The sequence below is a fragment of the Sparus aurata genome, chromosome 18 (assembly GCF_900880675.1).
Source record: "Sparus aurata chromosome 18, fSpaAur1.1, whole genome shotgun sequence".
NCBI lineage: Eukaryota > Metazoa > Chordata > Actinopteri > Spariformes > Sparidae > Sparus > Sparus aurata.
The window spans coordinates 8,193,246-8,214,170 of record NC_044204.1 but is presented as its reverse complement, the minus strand read 5'-3'; the positions used below and the strand labels follow the sequence as shown (position 1 = coordinate 8,214,170).

Genomic DNA, 20,925 nt, shown 5'->3' with positions numbered 1-20,925 from the left:
AAGGATCGCTGTGTTGTATTTGAGGGACATGGTGATGGGTGATGGGCTGGTGCAGTCATTGGTCTAAAGTGGGTACAGGGATGGACTCGGCACACAGCCCTGTGACGCTACAGTGTTACTGATGGGTGCAGGTAATGTGGTTTTGCCCATCTGCACCATTTGCAGCCTGTCACTAAGGAAATTGTGAATGAGATATATCAGACAAAAGGGGGTGTTGAGCTGGTGTAACTTCTGGCTCATCACATGCCTTTGGAGGGTATTAAAAGCAGAGCTGTATTCCACAATGAAGATCCTGACCTGATCTTGGGAGTCCAGGTGTTGAAGGAGGTAAAGCAGGCAGGCCACTGAACCCCTGGCAGAACAGCAGTCAGCAGCAGCTTCTCTATATCCTTTATTATTATGGATGTTAGGGTAACTGGCTGGTAGAGGCTGATATTGTGCACAGGGATTATAATGGCAGTTTTCCAGCCTTCAGCACCCTTACTGAGATGCCGTCAAGCCCCGGTGCATTGCCAAGCTTGCACTGGCTAAGCGGGTGCTGTACTTCCTTTGCTTATTGTAAAGGGGACCGGTTTGTCTGGGTCTTGTGGTGGAAGGTCTTCAGCAATGGGTATCAAACATGCATAGAATATATTGAATTCTTTTGCAAAGGTTTCTGGGTCAGTTATTGCACATCTATTGGATTTTAATTCACACTCATTTAGTTTTCAATTTTAATTTCACCTGATTTTTGATTTTTTGATTCGCCACTTTGAGGCTGGTCCAGTCTTTGAGCCTAAAGGCCTTCTACTTATCCTTTAGGCCAAACAGAGATGGATGGAAAAGTATTGACAAGTCAATGAAATTAACTTCAACATGCGTCTGACAAGGGCAGAAAACTTGCACGTCCACACAGATGTTGTGTTTCCTTCACAACCAATCAGAGTTTGAACCAATAGCTACCGGTCACTACTACTCGGGTTGACAAGGGTATAAACGCTGTACCCGTTCAAATTAAAGACAGACTTAACTGGGTGCTAGTGGATAACTAGTCCAGATATTTACATAAGAATTAATCAATTCTTTTTAAGTGGCTACAAGTACCACAATGACAATACAATTGGTGCCATTGCTACATTAAGCTAAGACTGTCATTTTATCTGTTGAAACTGTTGAAAGCAAAAAACTTTGCCAGGTACAGAATCCACTATTGTTTTGTTGTAGTTAACCCTAACAGTCAGCCTTCCCGACCGAGACTTCATTGAACTTTCCACAAGAAAGCAGCATCCCTCCCTGAGAGTGAGAGAGTTTGTCATGATGTATGGTGGGTCACGATCTCAATCATGACACATTATCATTGCATCCATATGACTTTAAACAGTTGGCAGATACATGTTTAGATTAAGAGGTGGACACCAGAGAAAACACCTTGAAAAAACCACAGAGATCTCAGCGTCATGCCTCTTTTTGATCCGCAGCGCTGGAGTGCTGTATGAATTGACACTAGTGCAGCTTTACACTGGAGACGTGTGATTCATTGTGAACAAACAAAGGGGGAGAAATGGTGAGCCTTCGCTTGATAAAACAGAGTCTCTGTGTGAAAAGGGCTACTGTCTGCATTCCAGAAGGGAGCACAACAAGAGATACCAACTTTTGGGACTTTGCACTTCATCGAGTATCACTCAAAGTGACTAATTTCTGTCTTTTCACAGGTGATGTGTCGCCCATCAGTATGTCCCCCATCAGCCAGTCGCAGTTCATCCCTTTGGGTGAGGTATTGCTTTTGGCTATCTCTGCTATGAACTCCGCCCATAAGCCTGTCACTCAGGAGGCCCTCACTGAACACCTGCAGTCATGTTTTCCAGGTAAAACCAGCTCACACACCAATATCATTCAATAGTCAACATCTCCCATCAGCCTCATGTCTAGTTCTACACAGTAACTTCACGTCAACACTTGGATTCTTTTGATTAATGTTGTAATTGATTTATTATATTATTAATTATAGTGTTGTATTAAAGGGAGAAAATGGCCATTTCATATAATACCTACATTCAGTAAATGTCTGTTTCTTACTGTATCTCTTATGTTGAATTGCATTTTTATTTTGTGAGACTGTATCTGACTGCTTTCTATGCCCCCCTGGATCACCCACAACTTTCAATTACTGCTGCCATATTACATGTACCAAAAAATGCAACACTTGTGACTGAATTGTGCCCATAACAACTGGAAAACTCTTCAAGGCTAAGTGTGTGTTCTTAACAAGGGCTAGCAAAGTAAAAAAAACAAGTTGCCTGTACAAACTAGCAGGAAATCAACAGTCCAAAGATTTGAACATTTTTCTGTTTTTCAGGGGCATCGTGGATGTGATTCTAAATGGAAACTTAATGCCAGAGTCTTAGATGTCAGCCAAACATAATTATTATGATTATAATTATAATTATAATTATAATCATAATATATATATATATATATATATATATATATATATATATATATATATATATATATATATATATATATATATATATACATATATATATATATATATATATATATATTATAATTATAATTATAATAATAATGATAATAATAATAATATATATATATATATATTAGACTCAGAAGCATATTATTACACTAAAAAACAGATTTATTACACAGGATATATGATACAAAAATATAATATAAAATATTGCACTGGAGAATATTGCTTATTGTCAGTTTTTGGATGGTACATGGATAAAACCTGTTCTAAAGTCTAGAGCTGCCATTCTAAATAGGCATTTAGTGCCTTCCAGAGGGCTGCAGAGGGAAGAAGTGGTCTCTTGGGTGTGTTCTTAACATAAGGAAACATTCTTAACATGTACTTAAAATGTTATCGAAGTATCGCTAATTTTCAAGGTAGTGCATAAAATTTTAAAATTCAAGTATAGTTACAACACCATTTTGCAGTGCACAGTGCCAGTCTGGATCTGGAACAGTTTATCAGTTGTACTAGTCTCATTGATATAGAAGTGCTGCTGTAGAGAGACCAACTTCATTTTGTACCATATGTTTGGATATGTATTAGAGTGTGTAAGTGTGAGAGTTCTGATGTGGAGATTAATACCCTGTCCTGAACAGAACAGCAGCTTTCAGATACAGCTTGCTTCTTTCTACATCTCCTTACCTCTGTTTTGGCCTCCCGTTTAGCAAGACGCAGAGGGAAAAGGATGGAAAATGCTGTGTGTGTGTGTGTCTGTGTGTGTGCGCGCACGCGTGTGTGTGTGTGCGTGTGTGTGCGTGTGTGTGCAGGCGCATGTGCAGTTACTCTGTCTGAGCGGTGTTGCATCATTCTGCCGAGGCTTAAAGGAAGCTATGATGTAACTGGCAGTAACACCGCCAGACTGACAGATGGAAAGAGAGCATCAGATACTTAGAAGCAAGAAAAGGGGAAAGAGGTTAGGAGAGAGAGTAAAATGGAAGTGAGGGAAAGAAAATGGAAAAGAAGCAGAGAAAATAAATGAGAAAGATATGAAAAAATAATGGGAGGGGTGGAAGTAGAATGGCTATCTGGACATTTATTAACTGAATTTAATACACAATGTCCCCCGTGCTCATAACCTCACTTGGTGATTCCCTTTATAGCTTGTTTTATTTTACTGGTCGTGGACAGTTATCTTTGGTATCTTTGATTTTCTACTTGCTATGAAAATAAAAATAAAAATTATGACATTAAGATAAAATTATTCCTTCTTTTTGCGTTGTACATTTATGCAGACAAATTATTTTTTAAATGCATCTAAAGAGCTTGTATAAAGGTGAAAAATAAAAGTACCTACATTCCTTAAATTGTTTTATTATGAATTAATAATTGACAAAGTTACATTGTTTTTTTCTTTATCTCTGTGTAATCTTTGACAGTTGATCCCAGCAACAAGATTTGTGGACCAATAGTATTACAGCGTTGGTATCACATTTTTCTGTGTTTGATAAGCTCTTACTTTCTAAGTTTGGTGCCCTTGATGTCAATAAGCTACCTTCAGATATACCGTTAGCTAGCTGAATGTTAAATTAAGACTTCAGGGGCCACAATTGATGGCGAGGTCAAATACCTTTAATTTCATGCCCCTGTCATACAACACATGCACGTATGAAGTGGGTCTTCTTAAATTGCTTACTGTATCGCTGTATTTTGGTATATTCTGCAACTTTTTTACCTTTATGGTCCCCTCTACTGAAGCATGCGCATTATAGAGATCCACTCTTCAACATCAGAAAAAGAAGTGTGGGGTTTGGTTTAAGTGTAACAGACCATGACAAAATGTCTGCCAGTGGCATCTCCCAACTGGCCAGTCAGGACCAGCCGGACGAAACGTCACCGAAAGCAATGCAACCATCCCAGGATGATGGTATAGAAATTGGACTTGAATTTCACAGTTACAGTCACATTAATGCTCAAAGTGCTTTACAAGTCAAGCTGACCCAGCTCGGACCTACAGCTATTCCTCTACCAAGCCTTCCTCTGGCTAAAGTTTGGCCGCAGGAAAATTAAGTTGATGAGGTTCACTCAGCAACAGGAAATCAGAGACTGCTGTGTGCATATTGTCACCGAGACTTGGTTAACCCCTAACAACCTGGATGAAGGTGCTGAAGTTCTCAGTCATCTGGGTCATGGTAATTCTAAGTGCTAAATCATAGGAAACTGGATTTGTTTCAGTTTCTTGAGGACGTTTCACCTCTCATCCAAGAGGCTTCTTCAGTTCTCTCTGCGTGGGTGTGTCCTTACAGAGTTGTTAAGGACATGTGTGAGCTCTGAGTTTCAGAGTCATCAGAGCCACCTTTTGGTTGATGATTTAACTGGCCTTCATGTGGGTTGCTAGTGCTAGGTGAGCACAGGTGTGAATGGTTGTTTAGCTGTCTCGGGAGGTTACTCAGTAATGCATTGTAGGTTAATAAGGCCATAATTAACAGATAATCTAATGTGAACCCGTGTGACATGTCACTGCTCTAACTACTTTCTTTTCTCTGATTATACTTAGGTGTTCCCACACCAACGGAGGAGGTTCTGCACCATACATTAAGCATGCTGGTCCGTGAGCGGAAGATATACCCAACATCTGACGGATATTTCATTGTAACCCCTCAGACTTACTTCATCACTCCAAGTCTTATCCGAACCAGCTCTAAGTGGTACCACTTAGAAGAACGATCCGCTGACCGACACCAACAGCAGCAACATCAGAACCAACAGCAGCATCAACAGACACAGTGCATCTCCCCTCTCTCTGGCACTATCACCCCATCCACTTCTGGAGTTGTGCGAGATCGAACACACCCAAAATCCAGCCAAAACAACAGTGGGGGAGGCGTTGGGGATTCTTTTTATAACAGTCACCGTGGAGAGGATCTCCCTAGCCACCATACAACACTGCAGCGCCGATCCCCCAAAGACCACCGGGAGGCATACTCATTCCCACACTCTCCACAAACACCTCCTCAGCAAGTAGGAGGCAACACTGAAAAGAGTCGCAGCACCCTCGGGTTCTCTTTCAAGACGGACACACTTACCAAGCACCGAGGAGGGGGCGGTGGGGGAGGAGGAGGAGGAACTGGAGAGGTAGACAAACAAGCAAGTGGAGCAAGTGGCACAGGAGGTCGGAAATTTGGTTTGAAACTGTTCCGTCTGAGCTTTAAAAAGGACAAGGCAAAGCAGCTGGCCACCTTCTCTGCACAGTTCCCCCCTGAGGAGTGGCCTCTCCGTGATGAGGACGCACCAAGCCAGCTGCCACGCCAGGTAGAGATAGAGATCATCCGCAGAATTAATCCTGACCTTACCATTGAGAATCTCGCCCGGCACACAGCAGTCATGAAGCGTCTTGAAGAAGAGCGTGCCCAGAGGAGCAAAGCGTCGTCAGCCAATCAGAGCTCTAGGAGCAGAAGAAGTGGGGGTAGACACAGGAAGCAGTCTCAGACCAAACTTAGCCGCTCACATAGCAAGACAAGGGTGTCCCGTGGTGAGCAAAGCGACGCTTCCCGCCTGGAGCTGGCTGACAGGGACTACAGAGCCTACTCATCATCACTGGCTCGGTCACCGAGAGAACATGCTATGGCCATGGAGCGACAGCGGGCCCGGCTACATCTGGCACACAGCAACCCCAACATCCTTGACTCCTCCCACTTGCCTGTGACCCCTGAGTGGGATGTGTCCGGAGAGCTTGCCAAGCGGCGCACAGAAATGCCTTTTCCCGAGCCAAGCCATGGCCCATCAGCCCACCACTCCAAAGTCCACCGCTCACACTCCCACACCCAGGAGAGGAAGTCCAGGAATGAACGCAGTGATAAGGCCAAGGAACGTTCCAGATCCATGGACAATTCTAAAGGACCACTTGGAGCTGGGTTGATTGGACCACCTGATTATTATGATGACCGCAGCCGTTACTATACTGATGATGGCACCCTGCGAACCAATCAGAGCTCTTCTCACTACTCACGTGCCACACCCCCTGCAGCTAAGCTGCCTGTGGATACTCTGGGGTTGGATGATGGCAGGAGCTTAGAAAAGAGTAAGAACAGGGAAAGCTTGCCGGCATATTCACCCAAACCCCTGTCCACCTCTGGCCCTCCTGATGATTACTTCCACTATACAGGATTCCCCGAAGCTGTTCTCACAGTAGCAAACCCACTAGGAACTCTGGGCAAAAGTAGCCACGATGGATTGAAATTAGGCAGCAATGATAGGCAAACAGACAGACTGACACCCCATCCCCTGGAAAATAAGGAGGACTTCTCAAAAGTGGGACCTAAGGGTGGCAGCCTGCCTCCAATACCTCTCTCCACCCCTGACCTCCCCCTTCCTAATGGACGACCTCCCCACAGTGCCTCCTCAGGTCAGGAGAAACGTAAGGAGATATTTAGTAAGGACACACTTTTCAAACCTCCTCCAAGCCTCCCATTGTCTGGCTACAGCTCTCTGAGGAAACCCTCGGCCCTCGCCTCCAGTACTTTGTCCTTTTCCTGCGATGCACTTGATTCCCAAGAGGCCTTTGATGCTCCAAAACCTCTGGTGGCCACACCACCTGCTCACCCACAGGGGCTTGAACCCATGACCACCGCTGCAGAGGCCTCTTTTGACTACTACAATGTGTCAGATGACGATGAACTTGAGGAGGGGGGGACTAAAGGTCGAGGAGAGGATGAGAAGGCTGGAGGAGGCATTGTTGGGATGGGAGGTGGTGGAGCAGGGACCATGCAGTGGCTGTTGGAGAGAGAGAAGGAGAGGGATCTACAAAGAAGGTTTGAAAGAACCCTCACCTTCCCTGGTGCTAAAGAGAACCTTCCAGAGCCCAGTCAGAACCAGCAGTCAGCCCACTCCGCTAGACTGGACAGTATGGATTCTAGCTCCGTCACTGTTGACAGTGGATTCAACTCACCACGGTGAGAGCTTGATTTCCTTTATTTTATTAATAAAACAGTATAATAGAAACAATGGCATTAAGAAAATCTAATATAATATAATGTGAGTAAAGTATTCCTGAAAAAAAAGACACATCAAAAGATTTATAAATATAATATAAAAGATAGAACTACTATGTACTATATAGAACTCTTGCAAGAAAGTCATCTATGACATCATCATAAGACAGCTGCTGTGAGACCACATTATTGATAGTAATAATAGAAAGTCCACAAAGACATTCTTGCCCCATGGTAAATCTCAAGAGAAGCTCCTTTCAGCAACAGCCACTGTAACAGGGAGAGTGGCAGAGACTCTAAGAGCTACCCACATATTAAGGTACATTTTTGTCAGCTTCTTCTCATGCAGGAAGGTCAAGAGTTCCTTTGTTTTTTTGTTTTTTTAAGGTAAATGTGGAAAACTTTGCATTCCCACAGCAAATTCCCTGCTTTAGGTATATAGCTGTCCATCATGGGTAAAAGCAGCGCTCAGGTTTCGACAATACCTTCTTGTTAAATAATGAATGCCCCGGCCATGTTACTTTCATTTCCATGCAAAAAACAAAAAGCTGAAGTGTATAATGTTGACTATCTCATGATATGGTAGCCTAATAATCTTTGAATATGCTCGGTCTGTGATTTTTGTATTTGAAGTATTTCACCGGGTGTGCGTGGTTACAAGACGCATTAAATATTACGATCAGGTGAAACATTTTCAGCGGAAATCATTGTCATTGCACTGTATAATTGAAAAAAATATTATTATCAGAAATTCCTCATGCAGTGGCAGATGATACAAAAGATGCATTCAGTTTATAAAAGTGTGTTCACAAATCCTCTGTGTATCTTGGGAGGTAAGAGAGGCGTAACACATCATTAGCAATATAGTGCATGTCTTTGTTCTTATTCAGTGGACATCCCAACAGGTCTCCCAGCTCCCTACACTCATCTGACTACAGAACTTTGGCCCACATTTTGTCAGCGTGCGTCCACATAGAGCTCAGACAGACCTGAAGAGGGAGAGCCGCTGCAATCGTTCTCTAAACTCTGATCAAACTGTCTAAACTTGGCAGTGCTGATAAATTATAAACCAATAATCTGTTACTATACTGTCTATGCTGTTAAGAACAGTTTTAGTGTAGTACTTAGCTAAAAGAGAGAAAACGTGTAGACTGGAAGTCCCCACCCTTTTGTTTATGTACAATGGAAGAGGAGGCTAAAAAACTCCAACCAAACTGTAAAACAAGGCGGTGATGAGCACAAAGGAACCACCGTCAATTTGTCTCCAAAAATGTTTCCAGAAACATAGTGTAGTGGCTGGTTTAGCTGTAATACCATGTTGTTTGATACCTGCTGGGGTAAAACACAGCTCCCCTTCTCTGTTTTCTCTGTTATTTCCCAGTGGATGGCATTGTTATGCTACATCACCAATTTCCCAGTAGCTGGCAGTCGGCTTCATCTGTATATATTTCCAAATTGACAAGTTTACTTTTGCAATACAGCACCTATGTGTACAGAGTCTTCCAAATCTCTAGAAAAAAGAACCCCCTGGGCCTCTATTGGTTTGATGACCTGATGCTCTCTGCTTTGGTGCTGAATGTTAGTGAATTTGGTAAGACTAGCCAACTTTTAAACCCTTTCTAATATTGTTAGATCACAGGCAATGACAAAATTATGAGTCTTACAGAGACTCATGTGGGTGTTACAGAAGTTTAGTGTGAGGTGGCTGCTCTGTAGGTGCACTTGATTGCACTGTAATTGTGTGGAGGACGGAATAAAACTTTGTATTGGGTATTTATGAAATAAAATAACAAAATGGATCTATTGGTAAGCCAGGTAAGTTGCTACTGAGAAGCAGTAAAAAATGGACACATTATTGTAATAACTGCTCAGGCCAAAAAATATTGAAAGTGGGTTATATTCAATGTGTAGGATACTACAGTATCCTCAAGTAAGGCTCTCACTAGAAGGTAAAACAAATTGTAAACAGACCACATGCAAGATGGATACCTCCCTCCTAACAGTGGAGAAAGATTATTGTCTTACCACTGAGAGTAATGGCATAATTGTTAAGTAGAGGCATACTTACTTTGATTATACTTACAATGATTATTCAAGATAAGCAGAACAGAACCATATTTCGTATGAAATGTGTCAGGTGTGCCAGCCATCATGGCATTCTTGACACATTTTAGTCCAAATTCATAATGACTTTAACCAAATTTCCAGAAGAATTTACAAATGCAAATACATGTATAGACAAATGTGGTGGCAAATTCAATCATTGTGGGTGCCATTAAACCACTGCAGAGGAAAAGGGCACAGTAGCATAATGTAAGAAGAGCACCAGTCCTCTATTACAAATTAAAACGATGTTTCAGAACTGTTAGTGTCACATGTGAGTTTTTGACCTAGCCAGCATTCATGTGGGTCATAAGTGCTAGGTGGGTCAAGATGTTAATGGGTGTTAAGCTGTCTCGGGAGGGAACTCAGGACAGTATTGTAAGTGTGTCAGATAAGTAGTGTCACCTCCTCAGTTTAAAGATGTTCATTCCATTTGACGTTTTCTGGACTAACATTAGCAACTCAGGCCTGCCAGTCTACACTTATATTAGAGGAGTTTTACCGAGTACAGCAACTTCAGTGCTGTTAACTAGTGAGCTACTGACACAACAGCAAACAGGTTGCAGTTGTTTTGTGCTTGTTAAAAAGAAGAGAACCATGATACATTGAAATGGCAAAGACCTTACATAACCCTCGGTTTGAAGTGTGCCTCTGAGAAATCTCTGTTTCGAGTGCCATGCAGCCCACCCTACCCCTTGGGTCACTCTACCCCTAGATGTGAACGAGCAAAATGGAGGGGTATGGATAATGTTGTTTAGTCATTGTTTAAGTACTTAATACATTGGCTGTGGGGAAAGGAAAATTATAACACTCCTGTTAAATCTTTTTTTATGAATCATGTTGACCAAAGCAAAATTAGGGTTCTTATGTCATTAGTATGCTTTAATGTTAGTGAACATATTCAATATAATATAGTGTCAGCATAGATTACAACTCAATAGCTTCGAGACTACCCAAATTAAATACAAATGATTTAGAGAGAAGCAGTAATGGATTATGTTCTGTTGAACTTTTGTTTCGATAGTACCATCTTTGAGATGTAGAATGCAGCTTACCTCCAAAAAGCTTACCTGCTGAAAATAAAGTTTGAATTGAAAATCAAATCAAATGGTGGCCTTCAAAATTAAAAGTTAAATCAATTTGTAAATTTGGAGAATGTTAATTAGTCTACATGGTGGGCTGACATTGACAGAATATGATGGGTTTTTCAATGTAACTGACTTAATGTGTACATGCATTAAGTATAAACACTACTGACATTTTGTCATTATTATTAAGCCTGTAGAGAAGTGGGTGTTCTAATTCAGCTGGTCATTATAAATGTATGCTTCTAACCTTAACCCAATGAACAAAAAATTATCTTACTGGTCATGTGGTCATGTTTTTTTCTCTTGTTTGTTTCAAGTGCTTTTTTTGGTGATGGGGTTGTAAAACCTCTCATTGTGTGTCTCTCTTTAGAACAAGAGAGAGCCTGGCGTCGAACACCTCATCTATAGTGGAAAGTAACCGTCGACAGAACCTTGCGCTGAGCCCTGGCCATCTAGGCATAACATCTGGCAATGGTCCCCCCTTCTCCTTCCGCACCATCCCAGAACCTGCCAGCACCCAACCTGAGAAACTCCAGAAGCCTAGCGCCTGCCTTGCGTCAATCACCAGCGTCTAGAAGCAGATACAAGGGATGGGTGGAGCGCTGAGAGCCACTGGACAGAGGCCAGAAATTAAAGTCCCACTTCCAAGGACTGTTACATCTTAAGTCTGACAGACTGTCTAAATCAGTGGAGCTGCCACAGGTCCGCTGTGGAGCTATAGCTGATAACACACAGACACACATGCAATCAGAGGATTTGTGACAACCAGGAAACTGATCTATCGCTCGCTCTCGCTCTCGCTCTCACACACACACACACACACACACACACACATGCACACACACACCAGGCCACTGGGCAGACTCTGACCATGTCATTCTACAGCCTCTAGTTTACACACAGCTAATGTGTTGTTTCACCTAAGTGGGTTCCAGTAGTGTGTATGTGTGTGTGCATGTGCGTGTGGGTGTGTGTATGTTTGGTGGGAGGTGGTGGGGCAGGTGTTTGGGTGTTTGTATAATCTGTAATCTCAGGTCATGTTATTTCCACTCCCATTCCAGCTGCTCCAGATAAGTGCATCTCCCTCTAGTGAAGACTCCTGGTGTTGCACACTGACGAGACACATCTCGGCTGCCTACTATTACTGAATTTGTTTGGTCTTCATTAAATTTACCACCTGCAGAAACCCTGTTAGGTGCAGTGCCACAGGAAGTCACATGAAAATAATTCTCTTGACTCTATTCCATTAAGAATGTGAGGTGGTTTGTCAAATCAGTAACCTCCAACAAGGACTGCTTTTACTAACACCCACTGTAGAATAAAGCTAAGCAGTTCATGCCATGATTCTCATCTAAACTGCCTGAACACTGTTGCCAGTTTTTAACCAGCTTGTAAGTGTCCTGTCCAACTGTTGTCACATATATTAACAGCCTATGGTGTAGCTCCAGGAATGAGATTTTTGATTGCAAACTGTTGACACTTTAGTAGAGACAGATTTGCTCCAGTTTTTTTCCCTCTTTTTATGTGACCCCTGATTGCCCATGGGATGTAGCTGTGTTGTGTTTCAGCTCAAATCCTCTGCCATTCCAGCCAGTGTGCCAGTGTCCAATGGACAGATGCTCTTTTCTCCATTCTACTTTCGTAAAAAGGCCAGGTGTGTTTTTCCCAAAAAGCAAAGTTTATTAAAGACTGAGGGTTAGAAATTATCTGTACAGCACAGAGACAGACTGAGTAGTAATGAAACATAGCAACGTATTTGAAATAAATAAACAAAAAGTAAAACATTATAGAAATATTAGGTGACATTTGAAAAGTTAAATGCAGTATTTACATTACAATACAAGTCAATGTATGCACAGTATACAACTGCCAATATGTATTTATGGCTAACATAAAATTCAATGGCATGCTCCATTCTGTTACTGTCTTTGTTTTAAAATACTGTACATATAGCAAAACTAGTATTCTTGTTCAAAGAGTCACTTTACAGTGGTGTTCAAGTACAGGGCCTGTGTCCACATAGCGTTGTTTCTTGAGGGCGAGCATCTTTTTTAAAATTGTTTCCAATGAAGATGCAATGCAATTTATTGAGGTCCTGCCAGTGAGATTACAGATTGCAACAGCTGCCATTCTGGCATGCAGAACACGTGCTTTTGTCACTTGGTCACAGCACTAAACCCACAGTTAAACGTCATCTTATTCCTTTTACAAAGTATTACTGAGATATATGGATATCGGTGACTAAAATCAGTGTGGTGACACAAGAAGGGATTATTTGGAGCACAGAGTGGTGATCATGTTGTAAAGGATGTCTTCTGGGTTCAGGGATTCAGAGTTCAAATCTGACCTGTGGCCCTGTGCTGCAAGTCATCCCCACTTTCTGTCATCTTGAATAAAAGGCCCAAATCAAATAAATAAATAGTCTTACATAGCTTTAAAAGATTACTGTACAGACGTAGATAAAGCATTTACATTAATAAAAGAAGGCGTAGTAGAGTGACTCGGAAAATGTAGGCTAATCATGACGATAATTTGGTCCACATTCAAGCATGGCCATACTACAGCACAATGTCACCATGTTCCACCATGATCTGTAAGCCATGCTCTCTAAAAACTTATCCTGAGGCCTGATTTATTATTATTATTAATTTTCTTTTTTTTATTAGGACAAGCTGAGGTTACATGTGGACCAATGTGCATATGAACACCTGAGCAAGAATTGCATAGCATCACAGTCATGTACTTCCCTTTTCCTTGTATTGTTTTTTCTCTAGCTCTTAGAGCTCAGGTGAGACCTTAGGTGGTCAGAGGGTGGTACCTCAAGTGTTTCCTTTTCATTTCTGTTGCTGCTGTGACATCTGAATTTTCCTCTGGAGATTAATTAAGTCTTCTCTTCTTTTCTCTTCTCTTCTCTTCTCTTCTCTTCTCTTCTCTTCTCTTCTCTTCTCTTCTCTTCTCTTCAGCGTTGCACTGGACACTAGATTGCATCATCACAGCAGGACCTCAATAAACACATAAACTAAGAAAATAATTTTATTTGTTTTTATGTGGACAGATGTCACCATTTGTTGCTTGGATTCCTTTTGCGGTTGAAGTGAGAGGAGGATGGGGAGATAAATAGAACATGTGGGGGAAAAAACGCTTAATGAAGGAAAACAAAAAACAAAGCACCATCATTCTACTAAACACAAAGAAACAGAGTCAAATGCGTCAACTGAGTCAAAAATGTGAGAGATTGGACTGCTTGAATGGCAGAGCTGCATCCAATAGAGAGCGGTCATGGTCACATCCCTGTTGAGCTTCACAACAATTTTATGACTTCTTCTAAGAGTTATTCAGTTTAATCCAGCAAAACACACTGATTTGATTACAGTTCAATGTAAGTTTGGACGTCAGAGAAAGTACATTCTGCAGCATGTTAAAGGCCTGACCAGAGTGCACGAGGGCACATTTGTTGGGAGCAGCTGTTTTGGCACTTGGGGTGGCTGAGTGTCGAACAAGGAAAATAAGATGTGATTCTAGCAAAAACTCATCCAGACCCGTATTATACACAACAAGCAGGGATGTCACTTTTTTTTTTTTTTTATTTCAGTAGTTCTTTATTCATATACAACTTTAACATTAATTTACCTTTCTACCAAGTTCATGACTACTTGATTTTTTCTTTTAACTGTCTGAATCCAATCCTCAAGTCACTCTCACTCCTGGTGCTAAGATGTATTATGGTCAGTGAGGCCATGCTAATAGTAATAATAAAAAGAGTGATAATATATTTGGAATACAGTATTAAATGGCTGCTTACACGTTGTATTATAGGTTATGTGTCACCTGCATAGTAATTTGCTATTTTAGTCCCTTCTATGAAGCATTTGGATGAACAGGACTGGGATTACACAGTGACTGAACCTATGGACGGGGTGACCACTAACTATGGCACGGATGTGACTTACTACTACTTAAATTTGAAATGTGTAGTTTAATTATAATCCAGACCTGAGCTGAGCTGGATTTAACAATCTCAAAAGGCCTGCAGTCCTATAGATCCTATCCTCCTATAGGCTCAGGGAGCTGTCAGTCATCCCAGTGTTGTTGTCCCACAAGGCTCCTTTACAACTACCTCCACAGCAGCAAAAACACAGTCCATCCTTTCTACTATCACACTGTCATCAGCCTCTAGCCTGTGAATGTCTATACACACACAAATGCATAGACACACGTATATACACTAACACACTACACATCCAGGTGCTGGACTCCCTGATTTTTCCCTTTCTTCGCTGACAACGGTTCTTTCAATGGTACACACTTTAAGTGTGTTCATGATTTCCACACAAAGGCAGGGGGATAAGTCTGCCAGCTTAGCCTCTTCTTGGCTGAATTAATGTCGACATCAGAAATGATTGTTGTTGCTCGATCCAACGAGCACTTCATTTGAATCTTACTGACCCTTTAAGTGTGCCTCAGTAACAGATGCAAGTAGAGCTACTTTTGGTTAATGAATGGTGTATATAAGGACATATGTTGTTCTCACTTTCAGTTAACTGATGTTTTTCTTAACAAAAAAAATATTTCCATATATTTCTCTCAATGTGGGATGTTCAGTCTCCTTTGCCTTGCAGTCCTTGTCACAGCTAACTGTACTGTTGGTCTGGGCAACAGTACTGGCACCATGACTCACCAGTAGGAGTCACAAGTGTACTCACAAGGACAGCAACCCTTACTTGGCCTCTTACTTGCAAATACATTGGGCCCTTGTGTCACTTCCTGTTTCTGACCAATGCAGTTGTCATTTTTCCGTTCAGTGCCCATCCATGCTGTGTAAGTAGCAAATGTACTTGCGCCCATTTGTGGGACTATCTTAGAATTAAGTGTGGTCAGGTGTACACCCTTGGGTGCATTGCTATGCTGAGGCAGCAGAAAGCATTGACCAACAAAAATTTGTCAACAGTCATAGGCACAGTATTCTTCCTGCTACTTAAAGGGCGCATTATTCAGACAGTAAGAGATGCCTGCATAGGTGGGTTCACACCTGGTTGTACACTTCAGTGATTAAAGAGGCTGCTTTCAATAATTTTTAAAATTTCCGTGCATGCAGTAATGTCACTGCAGCAACTGCTGTGGCACATTTAAGCAGCAAAACGATAAACATTAGTTATAAACTTGACAGGACAGATGAAACTCTCCAGAGAAAAAGGACTATATTTTTAATTACTTTTTATTTTCTGAAATATGTGTAGACAACTCTGATGGGGCTCAGCATTTACCAGGAGGATGGCTGCTTTACTCCAAACAATATCCCTGTACAAATCTGAACTCTGTGTGTGGGAAGTTTAGTTTCTGTGCCTCATCCATAAATGCGTGCTCTAACTCTCTTTATGGAGAGACAAACTTATCCTCTCTGCTGCTGTAGAACTGCTACAGGTAATCAATATATTCCTCATTAAAGACTATTTCAACCAACCGCCTCCCATCCACTCTTAAACAGAATGATAATTTTTTGACCCATCCCGCCTGATCCATGCATCACATTTACACAAGGGGATGGCAATAGTTTTTATTCTCTTATATTCAAATAGAGTTGGTGTGAGGGTCCACCAGCCAAAGACCACATCCCTGACTATCAGTGAATACGAGTGCTATTGTTTAATTTGCATTGCATAAAATTTTAAATGCTGCTTCCTGGCGCCATATGCTATTAAAGGGAATGAGAGATAAAACGCTGAGTTGTTTAGTTTATGTTATAAGCATAACCACACATAATACTAATTAAGAGTCTAAATACAGCCCCTTTTGTGCGTTACACCTTAGTTTAAATCCAGATTATCCACTGTTTACCAAGCAAAAGGGAGTTAAATGCCCTAAATGCACTTGAGCCATGGTCTTTAGACCATGCGCCATAGATAAGTTAAATAGGCCCCTGTGTTTTTTGGAATGCACAACCAAACCAGGAGTAGATTTTCTTCTCCCTTACCTTTATATTTTCATTCTACTAGTTCTGCTCTGCATCTTGCCACTTACCGTGTGAGAAAGCTGGATTGGTGAAATCACATGGTCATGTGATGTTGCAAATCCATTTTGCCAGGCTTCAAACTTTGAATTTATGGCCGAACACACAGTGGTTGATCTGAACAGTGTCCAGTGGGGAACTACTGCCAGCTGTGGGCATGGCTTAGATGTGACAAGTGACAAGAAAAGCTTATCTTCATTTGAGAACAACAATGGAACCTCCTTGAGGTTAGCTTAGATGCTGCAAACATTAGTTTATTTAGAACTGGATAGTATATTTAATTCAAAAAGAACACAGAAAGGCACCAAGGGCCTCTTCTAAATTGGAAAAAAGTTTGCTCTCGTCCCTTGACTGGCTTTGGTAAGTTTGATATACTATCTGGCTCCGCTGCCGGCCGTGCTCTCCTACTGTTGCTCTGATTGGTTGAAGTTAGCCCATAATTGATTGTGACTGACAGATGGTTTGTCCAATCACCTGCAAGAATTTGAAAGTGCCTGTCCTCTTCAAACAGTTTCTAGCAGCGCCTTTCTAGCTGGTTCTGTGACAAACCATCTGGCATATCCAGTTATCTTGCTACTGCACAAGGGTCCACCATTATTTGTTACCACCACAGTCAAAGGTTCAGTGTGCTTCAAATTATGAATACAGAGGCTTTAACTTCTTCTCCCTCCATTAACCAAGGTTAATGATTTATATTCTATCCCTTTTTATTGATTTGTCTGTCTTCCTGTTTATGATTCTCATCTCTTTTCTACCACTGGGATAGTTCTTTGGTTATAGTCCCTAGATGTGCTAAGGACTAAAATCCAAGTCTTATTTAAACTTGGGGGTGGTGCCAATAAGTCTGATTCTAGTTTCTTTTCTTAGAGTCTTCAAGGATTGTAGCCATTAGTCTACAATGTCAGAGGGGTTATCATTCTACTTGTCAGTGCACTAACCCAATAGTAGGCTTCAAATTCCTTACAAAGCACACAACAGTAGGCTTTAAGTCTTACTTTATCATTACAGGAGGGAGGGTTCCAGACCCAACTATGCCTCTACAGATGTTTGTAGTGCTAGTTCTACCAATGAACTTTGGTTTCATCCCATATTCTATGACCACAGATAGACACGCGGACAAGCATAAGTCTAGATTATGTTGCTGTTGCACCTTTACCATTTAGGGGTGCATTGTCCCTACAAATACAGTAGTTTCACTTTCAATTGTACCACTAATCTTGGGTTAACCACTACAGTTCAGTTTCTGTCCCTACAGTGTAATACAGGGCTGCAACTAAGTACTATTTTAATCTTTGATAAATTGTTCTATAATTTTCTCAATTCATCGATTAGTTGTTTTGTATATAGGATGTCAGAAAATTGTGAAAAATGTTGATTAGCGTTTCCCAAAACCCGAGGTGACATCCTTAACATCTTGTTTTGTCCACAACCCAAAGATATTCAGTACCATCATCAAGAAGTAAAGTAACCAGAAAATGTGAACACTGAAGAAGTTGGAATTCGATATTCAGATGTTTTTCTCTCGTAAAAATTACTCAAACCAATTAATTGATTATAAAGTACTTGCAGATTATCTAAATAGACACCTACTCAAATTATTGCTGTTGTTAAATCATACCATAGTTTAGGGTTTTCACCCCTGTTCCACTGACAGTGGGGTTCTTCTCTCTGTTCCACTAATAAAGAAGGGATGTAGTCCCCTGCCTGATGGAGGTCATGGGTTCCATTCCTCACGTCTGATTGCACTGCCCCCACCCCAATCCTCCCTGCTAGTGTCTGGCCCAGTGGCCCTCCTTCAACACCTATGCCTCTCCAGCCACAGTCCTGTAACTTTCCATCCCTTTTGCTACACTGACAGTCCATGAAATGTCTTCCCTTAACATCGGTGGTGGTTTATAAAAATGGAGGTTAAACAATAACTTTGTTTCTAATAGTGACGACATGTCATACCTGTAAATGATGTTTATCTGTCATGCCTAGTCAAATAATTTAAACAATAAAAAGAGGGATTTTTTAAATGTCTAAATATCTGAAAGTCCCTTTGGTGTGTAGTATGGTGTTACTGTTGTTGTAGTGTATGTGATACCCTATAGGGATTGTGCTACTTTTTAAGATAATAAAAAAAACGATGTTTGTTTACACCACTGTTGTGTGATTTAATGTGTTTAATGTTGCGGCCTTATGCGGAAGAAACGCTGTAAGTTCTTGGGGCCCAACAGAAAACGTCAACAGAACATAGAACAAATACCTGGGGATAGAGATTGTAGTAACCTGTGGGTTTGCTTATTATGCAGCTGGGGCTGGGACCATGAAATTATGGTAAATATATAATGTATTAATTAAAAGATGTGTTTTACACAGAAGTACACCCTAGTGCCATAGCCAAATATATAAAGCTCCTGCACTGACACCAAACAACAAACATTTTTAACTCAATTCCATCTTCACCTCTATGTGGGCACTCCTGACACTGAGTTTTGGATAAAGTGCTTTTACCCTGGAAATTAAAAAAACGCCTCAACGTGGGCATGTCTGAAGAGGCTTCATCACAAGCACACACTCTGACATACTAGATTAGCTAGCATATTAGCTAGATTTTCTCGAATTAAAAAATTCAAGGAACTAAGATGAACTGGCAGAAAGAAGTGGGAGCACAGACATTAAATACCAAAGTTGGGTAGAGAAATAAAAACACACTTAAGTAAGTGCTGTTACTTTTCATAAATAATTACTTGAGTAGAGATAAAAGTATCAATCAATCAATCAGTCTTTATTTCTATAGCGCCAGTTCATAACAAATTCATCTCATGACACTACAAATTGAGCAGGTCTAGACCGGGGTGGGCAAACTACGGCCCGCCGGCCACATCCGGCCCGTTGATCATTTAAATCCGGCCTGCAGAAGATTGGTACAGAATTGCCCAAATCAAATCACCAGGTGGTGCATTAGGCGCAGTGATACATTGACTTGATTTTGCAGAGCCAGGCTACTCTTTGTTATTACTCTGCTACTGCTCTGAACCCATCTGAAACAATGAGTGGGCCAAAGAAAAGAAAAGTCGACAGTGAGTGCAGAGTGTTTAATAAGGAATGGACAAATAAATACTTTTTCACTGAAGTCTGCTCAAAGGCTGTATGTCTTATTTGCCAAGAAACCGTTGCGGTTTTAAAGGAATACAACATCAGCCGTCACTTTTCCACCAAGCCTTCTAATTACGCTAACAACCAGTCAACGCAAGAACGGACGGCTACCGCCCAGAGGCTGGCATCTAGTTTGCAGGCTCAGCAAAACACCTTCATCTGACAAACTGCCATCCAAGAATCAAGCACGAAGGCAAGTTATTTGCTGGCATTCAAATTAGCAAATACCAGCAAGACTTTATCCGAAGAGGAGTTTCTCAAAGAGTGCATGGTAGAGACAGCAGGTATCTTGTGACCTGAGAGCAAGAACAAATTAACTTATCACACAGGACACTGGCTGGCTGTGTTGAGCTAATTGATAAAGACTTAGCTAGCAAGCTAAACAAAAAAGCGGAGTCATTTACATTATATTCCTTGGCACTGGATGAAAGTAATGACATAAAGGACACTGCTCAGCTTTTAATTTACATCAGAGGGATTAATGGCAATTTTGAGATAACGGAGGAGTTTTTGGCCATGGAATCACTAAAGAGGAAAACGCTGGGAGAGGACTTGTATGACAGCGTGTCGGGGGTCATCATGAGGCACAGGCTACCTTGGAGTATGCGTGCCGACGTTACACAGATGGATCGCCAAATCTGACTGGAAAGTCGGGCTGCTCAAAAGAATCCAGGAAAGTGTGAAAGAGGACAACCCTGAGCAGGAGGTAATTTTCCTACACTGCATAATCCACCAGGAAGTACTGTGTAAATCCGTATTGCAGCTTGGCCACATAGTGAAGCCAGTTGTAAAACTTGTTAACTTTATTTGAGCGAGGAGACTTCAGCATCATCAGTTTATTAATTTTCTTGAAGAAACTGACACTGATCACCAGGACTCTAATGTCCGCTTATTTGGGGAAAGTTTGGGGAAAGTATGTCAACGAGTGTGGGAACTCAAACAGGAGATTATCTCATTTTTGGAGCTACATGAGAAAGCTGACGATTTTCCTGAGCTGAGTGACACAGATTGGCTTTGTGATTTAGCTTTTGCTGTGGACATACTGACATACATGAATGAGCTGAACGTAAAGCTACAAGGGAAAGACCAGTTTGTGCATGAAATGTACACAAACGTCAGAGCCATCAAAACCAAGCTAGCTTTATT

The 20,925-nt window shown here is 41.3% G+C and overlaps 1 protein-coding gene across 3 annotated transcripts in view; it reads left to right on the top strand.

Moving 5' to 3' along the window:
• LOC115568538 (storkhead-box protein 2-like) overlaps positions 1 to 18,779 on the top strand; it is a 60,622-nt gene extending 41,843 nt beyond the window's left edge. For all 3 annotated transcript variants that reach the window (XM_030395881.1, XM_030395880.1, XM_030395882.1), the window contains 3 exons: positions 1,692 to 1,844; positions 5,007 to 7,401; positions 11,002 to 18,779. In XM_030395881.1, the coding sequence (XP_030251741.1) occupies positions 1,692 to 1,844; positions 5,007 to 7,401; positions 11,002 to 11,206 (2,753 nt within the window). In that variant the 3' untranslated portion in view covers positions 11,207 to 18,779. The remainder of the gene's footprint in view (positions 1 to 1,691; positions 1,845 to 5,006; positions 7,402 to 11,001) is intronic.
• Positions 18,780 to 20,925: the final 2,146 nt, after the last annotated feature.